The sequence below is a fragment of the Musa acuminata genome, chromosome BXJ1-7, assembly GCF_036884655.1.
Source record: "Musa acuminata AAA Group cultivar baxijiao chromosome BXJ1-7, Cavendish_Baxijiao_AAA, whole genome shotgun sequence".
Classification (NCBI taxonomy): Eukaryota; Viridiplantae; Streptophyta; class Magnoliopsida; order Zingiberales; family Musaceae; genus Musa; species Musa acuminata.
Genome location: NC_088333.1, coordinates 40803423 through 40821712, shown reverse-complemented (window position 1 = coordinate 40821712; position 18290 = coordinate 40803423). Strand labels below are relative to the sequence as shown.

General features: G+C 45.4%; 3 protein-coding genes and 1 long non-coding RNA gene across 4 annotated transcripts; all 4 read right to left on the bottom strand.

The window, feature by feature from the left end:
* Nucleotides 1–118: 118 nt before the first annotated feature.
* Nucleotides 119–6216, bottom strand: LOC103992619 (probable methyltransferase PMT26). The gene is made up of 9 exons (XM_009412404.3): nt 6061–6216; nt 4162–5173; nt 3932–4081; nt 3020–3290; nt 2840–2950; nt 2302–2476; nt 1934–2206; nt 946–1140; nt 119–612 (listed from the first exon to the last, which is right to left on the bottom strand). The coding sequence occupies exons 2-9, from the start codon at nt 5149–5151 to the stop codon at nt 384–386; spliced, it is 2394 nt and encodes a 797-aa protein (XP_009410679.2). The 5' UTR covers nt 5152–5173; nt 6061–6216; the 3' UTR covers nt 119–383.
* Nucleotides 6217–7191: 975 nt separating this feature from the next.
* LOC103992618 (NAC domain-containing protein 48) lies at nt 7192–8757 on the bottom strand. The gene is made up of 3 exons (XM_009412403.3): nt 8515–8757; nt 8159–8433; nt 7192–7846 (listed from the first exon to the last, which is right to left on the bottom strand). The coding sequence occupies exons 1-3, from the start codon at nt 8702–8704 to the stop codon at nt 7367–7369; spliced, it is 945 nt and encodes a 314-aa protein (XP_009410678.2). The 5' UTR covers nt 8705–8757; the 3' UTR covers nt 7192–7366.
* Nucleotides 8758–9392: 635 nt separating this feature from the next.
* Nucleotides 9393–13503, bottom strand: LOC135680043 (uncharacterized). Its single transcript, XR_010515399.1, has 4 exons — nt 13375–13503; nt 12324–12369; nt 10012–10046; nt 9393–9782 (listed from the first exon to the last, which is right to left on the bottom strand). It is a non-coding gene; the product is annotated as an uncharacterized LOC135680043 (long non-coding RNA).
* Nucleotides 13504–14988: 1485 nt separating this feature from the next.
* LOC135679419 (protein DETOXIFICATION 54-like) lies at nt 14989–17275 on the bottom strand. The gene is made up of 2 exons (XM_065193158.1): nt 16279–17275; nt 14989–15912 (listed from the first exon to the last, which is right to left on the bottom strand). The coding sequence occupies exons 1-2, from the start codon at nt 17215–17217 to the stop codon at nt 15364–15366; spliced, it is 1488 nt and encodes a 495-aa protein (XP_065049230.1). The 5' UTR covers nt 17218–17275; the 3' UTR covers nt 14989–15363.
* Between the last annotated feature and the right edge of the window lie 1015 nt (nt 17276–18290).

Below are 18290 nucleotides of genomic sequence, written 5' to 3'. Positions count from 1 at the left end.
CATGAAAGGTTTTCCACAAGTTCTATATTCGATGACAGCACATATTGATATTCTGCAAGTCACAAAAACCACAAAACAATTGGGACTACTTGCACATGTATGTATCCTCAACAAGATCAGATCAAAAACGCCAAAGCTGCTTATCATATTATGGGAAACATGGGGACTGGCATTAAGCTAATCGCAACAATATTAGATTATTTATCCCTTAGTAAGAATGGATAAATATTTGATTGGTGGAAAGAATTCATAGTTTTACAGTTAAAACTCTCTGATTTGAGAGCTCCTCTTCTTTGATGCGAGTTTGGGTGTGACAAGCAGCAAAAGTTAAAGATGAAGAAGCAGAACCAGCAAAATTCATTCCATCCACCTGCAAGGAGGCGTTAGGACAACGATGACATGCTGGTTTCAGTATCTTGCGGCCGCCACATTGTCTTTTGAACACACAGCAATCCTTCGTTATCCTTTGAGTAAGTCAGTGTGATCTCCCAGTGGAGAGACTTTGCCATGTTCTCTATCTCGCTAATCACATCGGCGTCGTCCCTAACAATCAGCTTCCCTTCAGGTCTCAGTACCCGGTCCACCTCAGCAATTACTGGCAGCAATCGGCACCTACGGCGTAATGCCACAGAAACAATTAATATTAATCAACAAAAGCAAGTATCGTAGATTCTGAGTCTCATGACTACGCAACAGTTCACCCCCCTCTATCGATAACAATTAAGCAACATAGACGAACAGCAGTCAAATTATTAGAAAACACAAAGTCTAGATTTATCATCTTTCATTTTTGCTATGAATCATAGACAGAGGAGCAAAGGTATGCTTGATAGACACAGAATCATTAGTTCATGTTACATTAAGCACTGAATGCTTGATAATACTATGAAGCATAATTCATGAATTATAAACTTTTATTTGAAATAAGAAGTGTCAGGAAATAACCTTTTCTTAAGTTTGGAGAATAGATGGTCCGCATGGAGAAGATCATATGTTCTTGGATACGTGCTAAATGATTCACACCAGTCATGATACATCCCAAACAGTCCACGTTCGTAAATAATAGGAAGTGTGTCAGGTGAATCAATCGAGACAATATTCATTACCCAGACTTTCATGTCCCGCAATGCTGCAGCGAAACTGCAAATAACAACCAGAAAAATGTATAGAAGCTGAAAGATTAATAAGGTCGGTAAAAAAGGGCATGATACTGTCTCATAAATAATAACAAAAAAAGGGTCCGAATTGTATCAGGAAACAATTGAAAAATGATTTTCACAAGACAAACAATAAAGCATTAAGACACACGACATGGATAGTTATTGGATTCAGCATCAAAATTTCCAATCAACATAAAGCATCACGGTTGTAAGAAAAAAACCAGAGAAATGATGAGCATTGAGTTACTCGATTTAGCATAGAATGAGAGATACTATTATAAGTTCGAAAATTCTATCTTTCCTGAAAGTAAGAAGCCCCTTGTCAAGGAAGAATATCCTATAAGTTTAATATCAGAGCCAAGAGTTCTGTATCAAACAGGCTTCTAACTATGGCAATAAATTCTTGAATAGGTTAACTTTATATTAGGTAAGAACCGACTAAAAGAGGAAAAAAGATCTAAATGACCAGGTGATCAATATAAAAGACGTACAATCTAAACAACTAGCATGCATAAGGTTACAACTCGGCAAACTCTAATTGATCCAGGATAATCCTAGAGGACAGTGGAACAATAAATTCGGATAGAGGAGTTATGTTCATCACAAATATCCTAGCAAGTCAAAGTGACCAAGAGAACGCAGCCTTAATTTTGTTGAAGAAGAGCACAACGCTCTAATCGCTCAAAAATTAGCACTAAACTCTAATTACCCAAAATTTATTATTTTACAGTACATGTTTTTACAAAAGTAGAACGATCATTCTATTTGCTTACCCTCCATAGACAGATCTCATGTCCATGACATTCCTCACGGTAGACCAGTTGATTCCCATCCCGTTGACATAAGATTTGCCAACTATCTGTTTCCAATGCTCATAGTCTGCTTGAAAGTCTTCAGGTGCAGGTTTTCCATAAACCCCAGTCTGTGATCCACTCAGCCAGTAAGGTGTCTTCTCAAGCCTTTGTGGCCACTGTTCTGGCCACACTGTGCCACGACTAGTCGGATCCACTGGCAATTTGTGCATGCATGCTTGCAAAGGTACGTTCCTGAATGCATATAAGTAGGCATCAAATTTAATACAAATGCTAACAATTACCAAATGGACAGTCATTTGATCCACTTCTGAAGATAATAAACATACCAAGCTGCATCCGGATTATCAGACTCTTGACACAGAGGAGGGTTCTCTTTTGCTCTTTTTTCATAGCACTTATTGTCAGAAGGCTTTCTGTAAACAGCCAACCCTACTTGGTTTAGTGTGTCATTTTTCCTTGTCACCATCTCCCAGCACATAGATTTCGTCAAGGCAGACATAGCTGGAATGAGTTTTCAAAACAATAACTGGTTACAATTTTCAGAAGTTATATAAACTTGAGCATATGTTTCTACAAGAATGCATTTCATAAATAGCAGGTGAAGACTATGCATGTAGTCATGTCAACCATTGATTTTAAGTTGTCCTCGAAGGTTGTAGTTTCAAGCTTTTGATATTATACTTTATAGTCAAATGACTGAAAATTAGACTAAAATGATTTGCTCCTAGGTGAAATTAAGATTGTGAATACTAAAAAAAAAAACAAAGTACAAAGGCACATTGTCCAAAAACTTGACCGTTACTGTTTCAACAAATCTATTGCAGCATAGCTAAATAAGGGGAAAAAATGATTTGTAACTTCTACCTTTCCAAATTTCAGCATCTTCCGGAAGGTCTTGGTACACTGGAGTGGCAGACCAGACAAAGTAACCACCAGGGCGCAGCAACCGGTTCAACTCCAACAAAAGCATACCACCTGCAAGTTATAAGTTCAAAAGTCGATTTTATAAAGAAAATAGCAACAGTGTGTGTGAAGACAAACTACCTTCTATGTGCCACGGTACTCTACAGCGGGCACAGTGAACAACATCGAAGACCTTGCTCGGGAACGGAAGCCTTTCGGTTCCCATGACTGCTGATATTGCTGGAATTCCTCTCTCAAGAGCAAACTGCACTTGGGCCTCATGCTCATCTTTGGGTGCAAATGACATGGCCAGCACATCTCTGTCAAATAGAAATCCACCAAAGCTTGCCACTCCGCATCCGACATCCAAGATGACACGGCTACGTTTTCCCCATGCAATGTTGGGCAATGACTGCAATTACAAGTGAAATGAAAAAAAAAATGCTTACCAAGTGTAGTTAACATATATATGCTATAAAATTAAAAACACTCCATTCATAAGAAACTAGAAATACAAGATGCAATAACTTTGGAAAATAAAGTCAACAGCCATTACGGCTGTAACAAAGAGACCTACTTAATTTCGCCTAAACAATTTTGCATATACAGAACCAAATAGGTCATGCCATACAAAATTGTGATGCAATTTGTCCACAATCTAAAAATTATACATTTAAATTGATCCATAACTGGAAGGCTTCTTTTACCAAAATTCACAAGCATGAACACAACAGGAACAGTAGAAGATAACATATAAGTAAAAGAAGCACAAAGAAGACCCAATCAAGAACCAAAAATCCTCGAATACGTAGAGAGCATGGTCAAGAAGGGACTAACAAACAAAATAAAGGACAAACTTAGTGCACAAGCCTCCCACCGATGTGGGAGCATAAATGCATGCAACGTTACCCCTATAATTGAGAAGTTGTTTGGGTGACTCAGGTCACCCAGATCGCAAATGAGCAAAACCCTGATCCACCCAAGAAGATACTAACAAATGCTCAAGTCAAAAAGAGTGCAAGTAGCATTCATGTAAAAAGATCAGTAGTGAACCTCTTGGATGAAATCAATGTAGTGAAGTGCACCATGTTTAAACTGGGTTCCACCACCTGGAAACGTGAGATACTCTCCTGAAACTTTCACCCAATTTTGGTGTCCTTTTACTGCAGCAAGCTTAGCATGGGGGACATTGTTGTACCATATCTGCGGTGATCATAAAAGATGGAAATTCATTAAGCCTAACAATATGAAGAATCAAATGCAAACACAGACAAAGCAAGTACCTTTTCCCTGCTCTTGGGCCACTTAATTGGTCGTCTGTATCCATCAGGAAGAGGAACGAGGCATGTTGGAGCATTATCAGGACAGTGCCTCTCTCTGTGTTCATAGTGTTTGGTACTGTGAAGCTTCTTAATAGCTGCTTCATTGTCAAGACAAGGGATATAATCTGCTCCAGCTTTGACATTACACAGTTTCCAGCTGTATTCTATAGTTTGACCCTTGGATGAAGAAGAAGCTTGGATCTCCTTCTCATTCTTTGATTCTACAGCTTGGGTAGACCATGCTCCATTCTGTGTACTGGTCTCATTCAAAAGCTCCGTCTGGGCCCCAGAAGGAAAAACCTCATTGTTACCCTTGTCCCTTGACTGGCTGCCATCTTTGTCTTCATCAGAGCTTTGATCCACTTTTTCCTCTATAACACCGTCAGTTTTCCCATCCTCAGTTTTATCACCATCGGATTTCTCGTCTTGCTCTGGCTTGGGCTTATGTTCTTGACCACCTTCCTCATCACCTGTGTCATTTCCCTCTTTGGCATCTCCAGCTTCCTCAATTGTCTCCCCACCTTTGTTCCCATTTGCATCACCATCATTCTGTGTATTCGATGAATCATCTGAGTCATTATTAATATCATCACTTCCCTTGGTAGGATTTTCCACTTCAGTTTTCTCTTCCAACTTCTCAGATGTTTTATCTGACTCAGAATCTGATTTATTAGGCATGTTGTTTTCACCACTGCTGCTATCATCGCTAACTGAATCTTCACTCGTATCATCTGAACCATCTTTGTATGGGTTAGAACTAGTCCGAGAAACCTTATCACTCATGTCGGATTTGGTGGCGGGTGAAGGCACCTCTGCTGGAGCCATGGCTGAGGATGTCATCATCCATGCCCCAACCAAACAGAGGGCAACAAATACGACAAGAGTCATTGTCGAACAGTACGACGACGATGTCCTCCTTGTGTCTGTACGTGAACTTCTCCCAAATGCCATCTCTGACTATGTGTGATTTACCCTGCAATTATTTACTTGAAATTATGAGATGGCAACAAAGTTAAGAAACATAGATGAGCTCTCCATCACTCTCTCTTCGACGACAACCTGAACAATCACGCTCATCAAGTACACAATGACGCTAAAATCTAGCAAAGGATAGGAAACATGGATGAGAAACTTCCTGTTATCGAGGACATGATACAGATCGGTCATAAAGCTTGATATTTCAATGAACTGTCCATTACAAGGAGATCTATCAAATGCTAAGTTAAGCTAAACGACCACAAACATACCAAAACAACAAACTGATCAAGAATTGCGTGGGTGAGGTGAATCTAATATTTCTTAGTTACTGGAAGATGGACTTGACGAATGAAGTATCTATATAACACGATAATGAGAGTGACCAACTTTATGAAAAAAACAGATTCCAACTTTCTCACTCACCATCTCGGAAAAGGCAAATGACAAAGCCTCGATGACAATTTGAGATAAAATCAGTTCCAGAATCAATCACACAGAACGAAATCCAAACCAGAGAACAGAATATACAAGATGCGAGAAGGGTAAAATCGAGCATATCTAAACTATTGAACCAAGTATTGACCATAGACCGAAACGAAACCATGAAATCGGAGCCGTCAACTAAATTGTATCAGTTCTACTGAAATCAAGCAGCACTGACCAGATCAAAAGAGAAAACATCGCCAAGCTAAAAACTTTCCCATCATTAAGCAAGAAGCACAGAAGGGGAAGCTCACCAGAGCTAAAAGATCTACGATAGGGCTCACGTACAGTAAGTATCAAAAGCAGCAAAAAGAACCAATACAGCGGGCAAATTGACACGAAAACGAAGCACGAATGTGGAATCCCGAAGACCAAACAACAGGAAGCATGGATTCGTACCTCTCCCTCTCTCCCTCTCGGGCTGCGAACCACTTCGGATCTAAGCGGAGCAGGATCGAAGGCCAGAGAAAGACGACGCCATGAGGGTTTGGATCTCGCTCCGCGTCGAGTGAGGCCAGTTTATAGAGTCCGAGAGAAGGTGTGTTGGGGAACCGCGCATTATTTCTTATTTCCGATAAATAGAAATGATACGTTTTTCCCTACGCAAATTCGTACCTGCCTTATGACTTGAAGATACCATTGGGCTGACGACTCGTGCTGTTGTGGGCCACTCATTGGCCAATCACAAGTCAGGTAGTTGTGATGCGAACCCGGTTTCTGTCGGGACTCTGTCGCATATGTTCCTGCGATCCAGTTTAACAACCGGAGAATAAAGAAACAAAGATGCAGATATAAATGAGCTAAACTGTCTTTTACGGTAGGTATGGTTTAAGTTACATACATGCGAGGGAGCACAAGATGTCGAGAAGCGAGAGTGGAGACACCACGGCAAATCCAACGGGCAAATGTCCACTTGTGATACATCACCGAAATGACAATAATGCCAATCGCGTCCACGGACTCAACGACAACTCCAGAAGCGACGGCATCGATGTAGTATCGGCGAAGGCACGAGGATAATAGAGTAAATGTGGTGGTGTCGGTGGTCTGTGGGGAGGCCACCGAACGCACGTGCCCCACGGGTGCCGGGGCGGTGGTAGTCGCCGACACTGGTTGGCGTCCGTCAACCGGAGAGAGAGAGAGAGAGAGAGGCCTTTCCTATATTGTTTTACCCCGTAACGTGCGGTGTGATCGTATGATCTTTTGGCAACGTGATGATCACGCGCAGAGAGAGAGAGAGAGAGAGGCCTTCTCTTCACTGTCGATGCCAGCTTGTAGGAATGAATGATACAAACGTTGTGTATGCGTTGTAGAATAGACAGGAGAGAGAGAGGCTTTAGTTCACTGTCAATGCCAGCTCGTAGGAATGGATGATGCCGGCAATGTGAGAGAGAGAGAGAGAGAGACAGTAGCTATGGACGATGATACCAGCGTTGTACGTTTGTGCTGGAAAGGGAACGCCTGGGATTGTGGGTTGTCTTCAGATGACAGCAGGGGCTTCAAATGATTAGATCTGTAAACTTTGGAGGGTTGGAGAGTGAATATTTTGCCATTGTAGTGTATACCCACCCATAAAGAACCAATCTACATATACACACGCATTGATGACAATTTATGGATCTACGAGTCAACTCAGACCAACGCGACGGCCGCAATCCTCGTCCAGCCGATTCCACAGTCGGGCCCCGAGTCCACTCGGTTGGCGCTACGTGCTAACGTAGTGAGCGTACGGCTCAAAGGGGTTCTCCAGGTACACGAGGATGTCCTGGAACGAGTCGCCGAACTCGGACGAGAGCAGACCCGGCTCGGGGTGAGGGAAGACCGAGTTGGCGGCGGGAGCGAAGGCCCGGTTCCACTCGGTGGGGCGCCACCGTGGCTGGCTCTGGACCTCCCTCTCGCACGTGAACTCTGGCGACCGCACGTGCTCCGAGCAGCTCGAGTCGGCGTGCAGCCTCGCCATCGAGTCCGACGTCGCGAAGCTGTCCGCGAGCTCGGCCGTCAGCAGCGGCCCAGGGGCGATCCCAGCCGGAAGCGGCAGCGGCGCGTGCGGACCGAGCGCCGGCTTCCTATCCTCTGGCGGCCGGAGGCACCTGGACCCGGCCGGCTTCCGGTCCCGGGTCCCGAACTTGTCCGAGCCGTTGCTTCCTTTCTTGTTGTAGATACGGCACAGCACCCAGTCGTCCAGCTGCAGACCACAACACGTCCCAAATGTTAATATCGTTCTGTTTCCGTCAACCTGCTCATACTTGTTTTCTTCTTTAGAGTCATTTCCTGTGACCACTCTCACTCACTACCGTTCATTATAATCGCGTTAAATGGTACAAGCATCCAACGCCTCCCTCACCCTGCAGCAACCTGCGAAGCCAACGTTGGGCAAGTTGTAGCAGGGTGGTCACCCACGCCCCCGGGCTTTGGCTCTTCGTACCAAAGGGAGACACCTCAGAGAGACGAGAATGGATTAGTACGGTGACAGGCGGCAGGAACGGTGTATACGTACCCGGAGCGAGTTCTTCCTGCGGGGCGAGCGGTCGACGTCCGCGAGGCGGTACTCGTGCATGATCCAGTTGGTCTTGTGTCCCCTGGGGGCCTTGCCAGAGTAGAAGACGAGGGCCTTCTTGATGGCCACCGGCTTGGGGGCCCCGACCGGCTTGTCCGCCCCGGTCGCCTTCCAGTATCCTGATCCTGCCGCCCGGTTCGGCCTCGACCCGTTCGGGTACTTCCGTTCCCTCGGCGAGAAGAAGTACCACTCTTTCTCCCCGTACGACGCCATCCCTGTCACGACAGATCACAGGTTGATCACCATCCGACCCAGACCACGCAGGCATCACACGCGGTCGAGATCAGAAGCTCTACCTGGGAGTTGCCAGGGGTCGTACTTGTAAAGGTCGAGCTCGGCGACGATGGGGACGGCGACGGGGAGGCCGGCGGACTTGCGGCGGAGGTAGTGCATCACGAGCTCCTCGTCCGTGGGATGGAAGCGGAACCCGGGCGGCAGCTGCAGACACCCGCCGTTCATCGCCGGTTCGCTTCGATCAGCAATCATCGTGGAGCTGATTAACAGGCGCGACGGAGCTTTAAAACTCGGGAAAGCAAGACAACGCGAGGGAGAAGGGACGGGAGGCCGAACAAAGACAACGCGGTGGCAGACCGGTCCGGGCCGGGGCCCCGGTCGACACGTGTCGCGCATAGGCCATCCCAAAACGTACCTGGCGAGGATTGCGGCGGGATTCTGTCACGGCTTGCGTCACCGGTTTTGTCGCGACCCGGTCCGAGCCGTACCGGCGGCCGGCGGTCCGACCGCTGGCAGATCGACACGTAGCGATTCGGGAAAAGAGGGCGGCGTTGGCTGTGCGTTTGGGACGTGGGCGGATAAGGATGGATGATGGATGATGGATGATGGGCGGGCGCGAAAGAGATGAGGTATGGGAGATGACCATTCGATTGGAGACATTAGAATATATGACAAAGGATGGGGATTCGGAGGAATGTTTGGCACGTGAGGTTGAAGTGGAAGTCTTGAGCGAGTCTGAACGATGAGGAATATAAGCAGGGTCTGTTCGAACCGAACCGGAATTGAAAGAGATTGGGTTCGATGATTTCGAATCAAATTGAAACTAGAATCATATTATTCCTAAAAATTGGAAGCAGAATCAGAATAAAATATAAATAAAGTTCATGACATAATGATTAATACTTTACTTGAATTTATATCTTGACAGAATACAAACGACGTAGACCAAAGAGACAGGAAGGTCATGCAATGAAGTGATGACCATGTCATTCGGATGGTTAATATATGCAAATGCGAATGGACCCACGACAAGGTGTGCATGGCATATATCATCGCATATAGACTAGGAAGTAGGACACCATCGTTGGTGTTCTTTGGACGAGGTGCAAAAGGCATCATCTACACATCACAAAGCTACTGACTACTCCTATAGAAAAAGTTCCATCATTTGGACAAGGGAGCTTTACGAGAGTTGTCGCCAACGAGTGCTGTCAAAACACAGGACTCGAGATAGGATAAACTCAGAAGCCATTTGACCTTGATCCTCCTCTTCATTCAAAGTCCATGAGACAAGGACATTATTGAACATGATCCCAAATACCTGAAGTCCCTAGCACCAAAATTTCAACCCAATCCATTAGGTGATTCTACGACAAAAGGAAAATACTGATGCAACTTAATATATTTCTATTTATCTGTTCTTACTAGTAACCTGTCAATATAGATTTCCTCTGCATATTGTATAAAGTATTTGAACCAAGATCAACATTTCGGATAAAATAATTAAAGATGCACTTTAATGTAAGAGAAATTGTAATCTCTAATGGGAAGGAACTTACTGCAGAGTCAACAGCACGAGTGGAGCTTAGATTGTCTGCATACAAATATTTGGATTAAATGAGATCACAAGATACCAAATTTCTAATGCATTGATCTGTTTCATGCAACTTGGATGAGATGAACTAATTCATTCTTCATAAATCAACTACTGCAAAGAGCAAGTATCAAAATAGATATCTCATTGATTAAGACCACTGTTGTTTGCATGCATGTGTAACAGGATTTGGGCATCGCAATGGTGAGCAGCTGTTCCAACATTGCACATGGTTCTAGGCCCTTGCAGTGCCCGCTTGTTCTCCTTTGAAGAGGTCTTTGGTCGGGTATTGTCTCAATTAATTTCATGTTCTTGTGGAGGTGAGAGTCTTGTATGGTTGATTCATTTCCGGAAAAAAGGAAAGATTAAAAGAGAACAAGTACAGAGCACATGGTTGTGACCCCAGTCGATGACTAAGATTTCTTTAGTTTGACTAAGTGATTGGTTATTTCAGAAACCAAAGGGATATCTACAACATGTTGAACTGTGCAAAGCAGAGGTATCCAAGGTGATAATTTGTCGCACTAGAACTCTGTGGCATATCAAAGGACTTTGATATGCAAAGTTTTGATTTAACTGGAATCTGATTCCATCAGTGGTATGCTTACGGTTAGGAAACTTGCTGTAGTTGGGGACCGGAGTTGGGTTCTTAGCAACAGATTCTACCCACTGGCACTTCTGTGGTTCTTCATCTAATGTTTCAGCTGTTGTGCATGACTAATGTCTTCACAACATGCATGGACCACTTGTGTGGCTCGTCTTCAAGTAATGTTTCAGCTCTGGTGCATGACTAATGTCTTCACAACATGCATGGACCAGTGCTGGATATGTGGGTGATCACCACAAGAGTGGACCTAGTTTCCATGTGTTGTAGGATTCAAAAACATAATCCCATTTGCTAAGGAGGTTGGTAATTGGTCTCTTTGGGTTTCAGAAACGACAGAATATTTTGGACTCTCATCTGCTTCTTGCATTACAGATATCAACCTGATCTAAAGGCTCAAACAGAGTTCTATAGTGGGCAACCAATGCTCTAAGCAATGCCTAGTGCTCTAAAGAAAACCTAAAAGAAAGGAGAGATTTTTAACAAGTCCAAAATTCCTAACCATGACTAACACCTTGAACAATATCTGGTGCAAATTTGCCGACAGCTATAAATATCATCGAAAAGATATTTTTCAACAAGTCCAAAGTGCCTAACCATGACCAATGCTATTAACTGTATGCATTGCAGATTTGCCAACAACTACAAATTATTATCCAAAATGTAATCATTAAAAGAGTTACAAGCACTTAAAAGAATCATCATGCAAAACAATATTTAAGCATTAAGGAATGTGTTGCCCTAACCCATTAAACACAAGATGCATATGGATTTTGACAAGAGCATATGTAGAAGCAGGAACAATAGTTTCAATTTCCTCACCATTTTTTTCTGAAAAAAAAATCATAATAATATACTAGAATAGATGTAAAGCATATAAATGGTAAAGGAATGGAGCTAGAACTTCTGAGCTCACTGTTTTCTTCATTTGGGCATGTGTCAGAAGTAGAGAGAGGGGTTCAGATAATCCTAACATTCCTTGCCTAAAGCGAACGATAACACAACAACATCAACTGAACGGCAAGAAAATATCTTGATTATAAAAACCATAACAATTCTTCATTTATTCTTAAGTTTTGATATAAACAACCTTAGCAACAAATTCAATTGTATAATCATATGCAAAAGGGTTATGCATGAACTTGTTGGATTTCTAGAACCAATTTTTACAATTTGCTTAACATCCTTTGTCTTCTCAGTAGAGGTCAAAATAGGTTCTCCATGGAGTCAAGAATGTTAGCACTTTCCCACCACTTCATTATGACAAAAGACAATCATTAGCACCTACAACTCCCACTAATTCACTTCTTAACCAGTATCTAATACATGTGTGATTTCCTTTATGTCTTTGAAATTGCTTGATAGGATTTGAAATGAAACATTAAAATCAAGTGAAATAATAAAAAACAAAAAAGCAAATTAATTTTTCTTCATTAGAAAAAAGAACATCGTCTTGATAGACAGCAAACTGTGCAGAAGATAAGCTTCATAACAAGTAGAAAATAAAATCAGAAATGGATACATAAGTCAAAATGCAGACCTACCAATCAACAAAGAGAGCTATTCCTATAAAATGACTTCGGTAGCCAGATAAATCAACAGAAAGATGGTGATATCTATTAATATATGATGAAAACCCAAGTCAATGAAAAGGATGGGAGTGTTACACATACCACTGACCACCGACTGAAGTTGGCACTCTTCAAGATTTGTTTTGGCCTGCCGAGAAAATGATAATTCATGTAATTAAAATTGCAGACAGAACATACTCAAAATGTCGGACACATGTTTATGTATCAACTAGGCAGAGCAACATGCACTCATCCACTTCTAGGACTGTAAAAGCTCTCTTAACAACACATGATAAAAACCGGATTGATGGGAGCATCAACCTGGGCATAGTGCCACAGGAAACAAATATCTCTTTATCTGGTCATGTAAACTAATCAAAGTCATGCTTTTTAGTGCACTGGTGGCTGGTGTGTGGTAGGAGGAGTGCAAAAGAGAAGTTTCTGACGAACATGTCTTCTGCTGTAATTTTCACCACCCAATTGAAAAGATTATTGAGGAATAAAGATATCAATTGACAATGTTGCATTACTAATCTAAGACGAAAATGAAAAAAGAAACTGTGAAATCTAACAATGGCTCAGTAACAATGCTTGCCAAAAGGATCAACCAGCAACAATGCATTTGAAAGCACTTGGATTTGGTTACATAACAAAAATATAACCTAATCCTTCGGTTCCTTCTTATCAAGAACCACACACCCTAGTTCACTGAAGTAACTCACACGACAGACAAATCTCATGAATGCCTCTCTCCTTGATGACCAAACTCATGAAAGAACATCGTATTGATAGACAACAAATCGTGGTTGCTGACCGTAGTCTGAGGTTGTGGAAATGAAGGTCCCCAGACTCTGACCAAGTAGGTCTCTCATCTCGCAATGGGTTCACTGCTAATCTTGATTTAAGAAACCGTTTTGTTCACCATAAAATCATTTCTTATCTCACCTAGGGCTCAATGCTAATCTCGATTCAAAAAAGCATCTTGTCCAAACTAGAGATCCATAAAGATATCAAGAATCGATTCCGAAACAATGTCAAGCAATCGCAATTCGCAAGAAACCAAACCAGAGGAAATCCGTTCCGATCGGACAAACAAGCGAACACCTGAACCCACCCCCCCCCACCAAGGGCAAGAGACGAACACAAGAATTACCTACGAAAGGTGGCGATCCACTTCCTCGAGGCCATGAGGAATCTGCTGTGCCGGTCATCGTTTCCCTCTCACCGGCCCCGGGGCGGCATTGGCGAACTTCTCGAGATCGGGAGCGGGATGGGAGAGGCGGGGCGTTAGAAGAGCATTCGAACAAGCGTGCGTATTTCCAAAATTACATAAATATCCCTCATGAGTCCGCTATTTTCTTATTTATTCAAATAAATTAAGAGCAAATTCTTTTAAAAATAATCCATAGATTTTTTTTTAAAGAATATCCCCAATTTATTTCTGTAAAACATCCCTTATTTTTTTCTAAAATACGAGATTATCTGTGACCTCTACTCTCGCCCTCGTTCACTCTCATGATAAAGGAGTTTGTCACTCGTTTGAAGCTTTGTAACACGAGTTACCTCTTTCGATTTGACATACTAATATGTGGTCTCTTTGAGGTTTTCATCGTCATCTCCCTCATGTACCTTCTTGGTTTCTTTAGCATTATCTTCGTCAAAATATCGTCTCCTAGTTCAATAAAAATAATAACTTTCTCCTCTCACATCACTTTGATCACTTGTCACTTTTATTCTTTTTTCGCTCGTTGTCACTATTTGTTCTTTTACATTGATGTCGTCACACGCAATAAAAAAGGATCCAAATGTGATAATAGACGACATGGAGATCATCTTTTTCAGTGGTCGTGAGGAAGAATTTATCGGAGGCCCTATAATCCAAGCTAAGTTTATAGAAAATAAGATAAGCACTATGAAAATAAAACAAAAGAGAATTAGAATTTTTTAAATAAATATATCCATAAATTAAAATAATGCTCTTTAATGCCAATATGACATAAACAATATTGTGATCGCTTATCACATCACGCCATTAGAAGGAATTAAGATCGTCTTTAGATTATTTTCTAGTTCTTAGACCGATTTGGAATCAAATCGAAATAACCTAATTCGATTTTAGACTCTACAAACCAGAAATGAACCACTTTCGATTCGGTTTGGAACTGTTAATATGATTTGATTTATGATGAGATCGATTCCGGTTCGAATCGAGTTTAGGCTCGTGGATATATATTGGCGTTCTGTGGCTACAGAATTGGGTTACCTTCTGCATGCATGTATTCTTCGTGGGGATACGGTGAATGACATGCATGGTCATTTTTGTATTCGTCTTTGCAGGAGCAGGGGAACAGAAGGTGGCACTCGTCTTCCAGTCCCACAACAAAAGGCTGCAGGAACCACATGAAGCCCCCATTCAACCCTAGGAATGGGTACTTCCATTGTCTGCATGCTCCCTTTTGAACCCACGGGACAGGGAACTGTGTGTGAAGAAGCATTACTCGTATGCTTGTAATGATACACCACCTTTACCAAAGCTGGTTATTCTGCACAAGGAGAGAGAGAGAGAGAGAGAGAGAGAGAGATGGTGTCATCTGTCATGGAGTGCAATGATCTTCTCAGTAGATATGGTTCCCGATCCTAAGAATGTCGCAGTTGGCATCTGTACTACTGAATCCGGCATTTTTACTGCAGATGAGTGGCAGGCGGAGCAGGCATGATCATGAAGTTTTGTTTTAGAGGAGGAAAGAAGAGTAGGCATATGGCTGTGTGCAAAAGAAAAAGGATGGGTGATGATGATGCCCTCCATTATCAGGATTCCACCTTTAGAAGATGATAACGCAATATGCCACCAGCCACTTTGAAGGCATCATTCGATTCAGAACCTTAGCCTGACAAGCTCTCTCGATCTATCCACACGCACCTGTGCTTGGCCCTCCCAAGATATGGACATCTCCAACACCACAGTAAGACGAGGGAGAAGAAAGAACCTTTACAGCAGAACCAACCCAAAAGCAACAGTAGTCATCCTTATCACCCAAAAGCTTCTTTGTGAGCTTCCCTCCCCCATCCTTTACCAACCACAACCGCCAAGCAAGTTGATCAAAGAGGGTCATGCTCTTGAGCCCGAGATTGATGGTCCACTCTATACTTGAACGGCTTCATCATCATCACTGTCGGTGATCATTAGCCCCATCCCCTCCTCGGCTATAACCGGGAACTCCAAGTTGGTTAGCTTCTTCGCACGCAGCGCCTCCACCTGCCAGTCGGTGCGCAGGAGCACCACGGCCAGCACCAGCACCACGCACACCGCCTGCGCCGTCAGGAGGCCGTACCACAGCCCGCCGAAGCCGACCCGGAGCTGGAACGCCAACCCGACCGCCACCGGCGCGCCCACCAGGTAGAAAGACAGCAGGTTGATCCGGGCCCCCACGGCCGGCCTCGCGGTCCCCCGTAGCACGCCGCACCCGGTGGTCTGCGGGCAGTTGCCCAGCTCGCACAGCCCCAGGAGCGGCAGCGCCGCTGCCGCTAGGCGCAGGACCGACGCGTCCGCCGTGAACAGCCTCGCCCACTGCTCCCGGAATATGGTGGTCCACACGACGTGGATGACGCCAATCACCACCGCGCAGCCGAGAGCCACCAGCGCCGCCATCTTTGCCCGGTTCGGCCTCCCGGCGCCCAGCTCATTGCCCACCTGCATGGATCATCACAACATCAGGCCTTGGTATGCAGACAGCAGAGCTGCAAACACGGCAGCACGACAACAACACGCATCTTAATGTACAAGCTTCGAAGATGACCAATGGAACAGTATCAGAACCCTGCGTGGCGACTTTTGATTGGTACAAACACTGTAGTAACTCTCTCTTATAGCGCTTTCTAGAAAGCCATCGAAAAGTTGCCCGATATGGCAAACGGAGAGGCCGACACGAGAGACTCAACCGGCGAATAACCCCTGCGTCCGATGCTCCGGCGCAACACCGTCGAAGAGAAGACACCTGCGACGGTGGGCGAACAAATAGCCGACCGAGAGAGACAGGGGAGGACGAGGTGAGCTCACCCTGGTGGAGACGCAAGCGGCGAGAGCCATGGGGACGGTGTACATGAGGCTGGTGGTCTGGATGAGGACGGCGGTAGCGCCGACAGCGGCGGTGGGGTCGGGGAGGTAGCCGGCGAGCACGGTCATGATCTCGTACCACCACCACTCGAGACAGACGCCGACACAACTGGGGAGCGCGAGGCGGAGCACCGGGGAGAGCCCGCGGAGGGCTGCCCGGGACCAGCCCCGCCAGGTGAGCTCGCAGGCGCGCGACACGCGGAGGTAGCCGAGCAGGAAGAGGGCCATGTTGAGGTTGGTGACGACGGCGGCGAGCGCCACGCCGGGGACGCCGAGGCGGAGGACGAAGACGAGGAGGACGTTGAGAGGAATGTGGAGGAGGACGGCGGCGGCGGAACAGGTGGCCATAGGTCGGGTAATGCCCTGGGAGCGCAGGAAGACGCGGAGGGGCTGGAGAAGGGCGTTGGTGAGGAGATCCGGGAGGGAGTGGAGGCAGTAGGTGGCGGCGACAGCGGTGATGGCGGGGTCCTGCCCCAGGGCGACGAGGATGGGGCCTAGGTTGACCCAGAGAACGGCGATGGGAACGGCGACCAGCAGCAGGAGCAGGATGGTGCGCTGGAGAGAAAGGGAGATGAGCTCCCAGTTGCGAGAACCGTAGGCCTGGGAACAGAGCGGTTCGAGGCCGGAGGCTAGGCCGAAGAGCACGGAGTAGCCGGTGATGTTGGTGAACCCGATGGAGAGCGCACCGCCGGCCAGCTCCAGAGGACCGAGCCGCCCCAGGCACACCACCGACACCATCGCCCGCAGGTAAACCAGGCAGTTCAAGGCGGTTATCGGCGCCGCCATGCTCCACAGCTCTCGTAGCTCCCCAGCCACTAGCCTTGCCGTCCCTCCGCCGCCCCCACCCACCGCGGCCGCCTCGCTGTCTCTTCCCTCCGCCATCGCACGCTTCCAAAGAAGAGCTGTCGCCACGAGCGCAGAGGTGACACGATCGCCTCCGTCCACCCGCCGCTTTAAAAAGACGCGAACTGCTTCAGCGGTGATCTTAACCGGTGTTACATTCCATAAAGCGACGGAGATGACGCGACCTGACCGAGCTCTGCATGGTCTATTCCGCACCAGCCTGCGTGTGGCGGCGTGGGGGAAAGCGATGTATGTTTGCGCACGAGCATGAGCGACTGTGTGTCTCACGTGCGACAAGACGGTGTGGGAGAAGACTAAAGTCTGACGGCGTGGCAGCGTGGGAGAGGGCGAAGTCCATCATCACTCACGTCGACGTTTTTCAGGGTTGCGTCGGTCGGAAGACGGAGGTGTTATCATCCATCGTGCATGGTAACCTGTCATTAGGGTTTCCAAAAGCAAGGAGGAAGGATGACTCCTCTGTTCTTCCTGTGTCAGCCATAATGACTGACGACCGACGACAAGAAGGTGCTGTTGCACTCGACAAAGGCTGTAGAAGACAACATAAACATGATCTAAACTTACATAACCTTCACAGTCTAAGATCATAACATGATCGAAGCTTAAGCAAGCTCAAAAGTTCTCATTCCATAGCAGCTTACACGTAATGAGATAGGCACGAGAAAAAGACCCCACCGCAAGCTGAGCGGTCCTCTCTCGAGCACAGTCGTCTCGGTTGTTCTTCTCATCTACCTCAAACAATTCAAGTCCCTCACTCATATCACGCTGCAGCGAGTTGGACGAGCATGCCGGAAAAAGACATAGTGATTGACCCCCGTCGTTGCTATCCGCTGCACTCAATGAAGTGTGTGTTCTACTCATCCACCTTCGCACGATCGATTTCGTCGGATCATTTTATGTTCTTGCGGATAAAGCATGGCCAACTTTGAGCTGACTTTTCTTGTATCATGAAAGTTCCATCAAGGCTTCCACAAGCACACGACTTTTTATCTCAACCTTACTGAATCAAACCAAGTCTATATATGACTGCATATACATCATCAGTTCTTGGAGGTTTATCGAAGAAATATGTTGAGCTCAGGTTTAGCAGTCTG

Excerpts from the sequence above, each read along its gene's own strand:
- LOC103992619 (XM_009412404.3), bottom strand. The coding sequence starts at position 5,151 with ATGGCATTTGGGAGAAGTTCACGTACAGACACAAGGAGGACATCGTCG. Across the intron at positions 3,291-3,931 it reads ACATTGATTTCATCCAAGAG|TCATTGCCCAACATTGCATG; the intron begins GTTCACTACTGA and ends TTGTAATTGCAG. Across the intron at positions 2,207-2,301 it reads GATAATCCGGATGCAGCTTG|GAACGTACCTTTGCAAGCAT; the intron begins GTATGTTTATTA and ends ATATGCATTCAG.
- LOC103992618 (XM_009412403.3), bottom strand. The coding sequence starts at position 8,704 with ATGATTGCTGATCGAAGCGAACCGGCGATGAACGGCGGGTGTCTGCAG. Across the intron at positions 8,434-8,514 it reads CGACCCCTGGCAACTCCCAG|GGATGGCGTCGTACGGGGAG; the intron begins GTAGAGCTTCTG and ends CTGTCGTGACAG. Across the intron at positions 7,847-8,158 it reads GCAGGAAGAACTCGCTCCGG|CTGGACGACTGGGTGCTGTG; the intron begins GTACGTATACAC and ends TGTGGTCTGCAG.
- LOC135679419 (XM_065193158.1), bottom strand. The coding sequence starts at position 17,217 with ATGGCGGAGGGAAGAGACAGCGAGGCGGCCGCGGTGGGTGGGGGCGGC. Across the intron at positions 15,913-16,278 it reads CCGCTTGCGTCTCCACCAGG|GTGGGCAATGAGCTGGGCGC; the intron begins GTGAGCTCACCT and ends TGATCCATGCAG.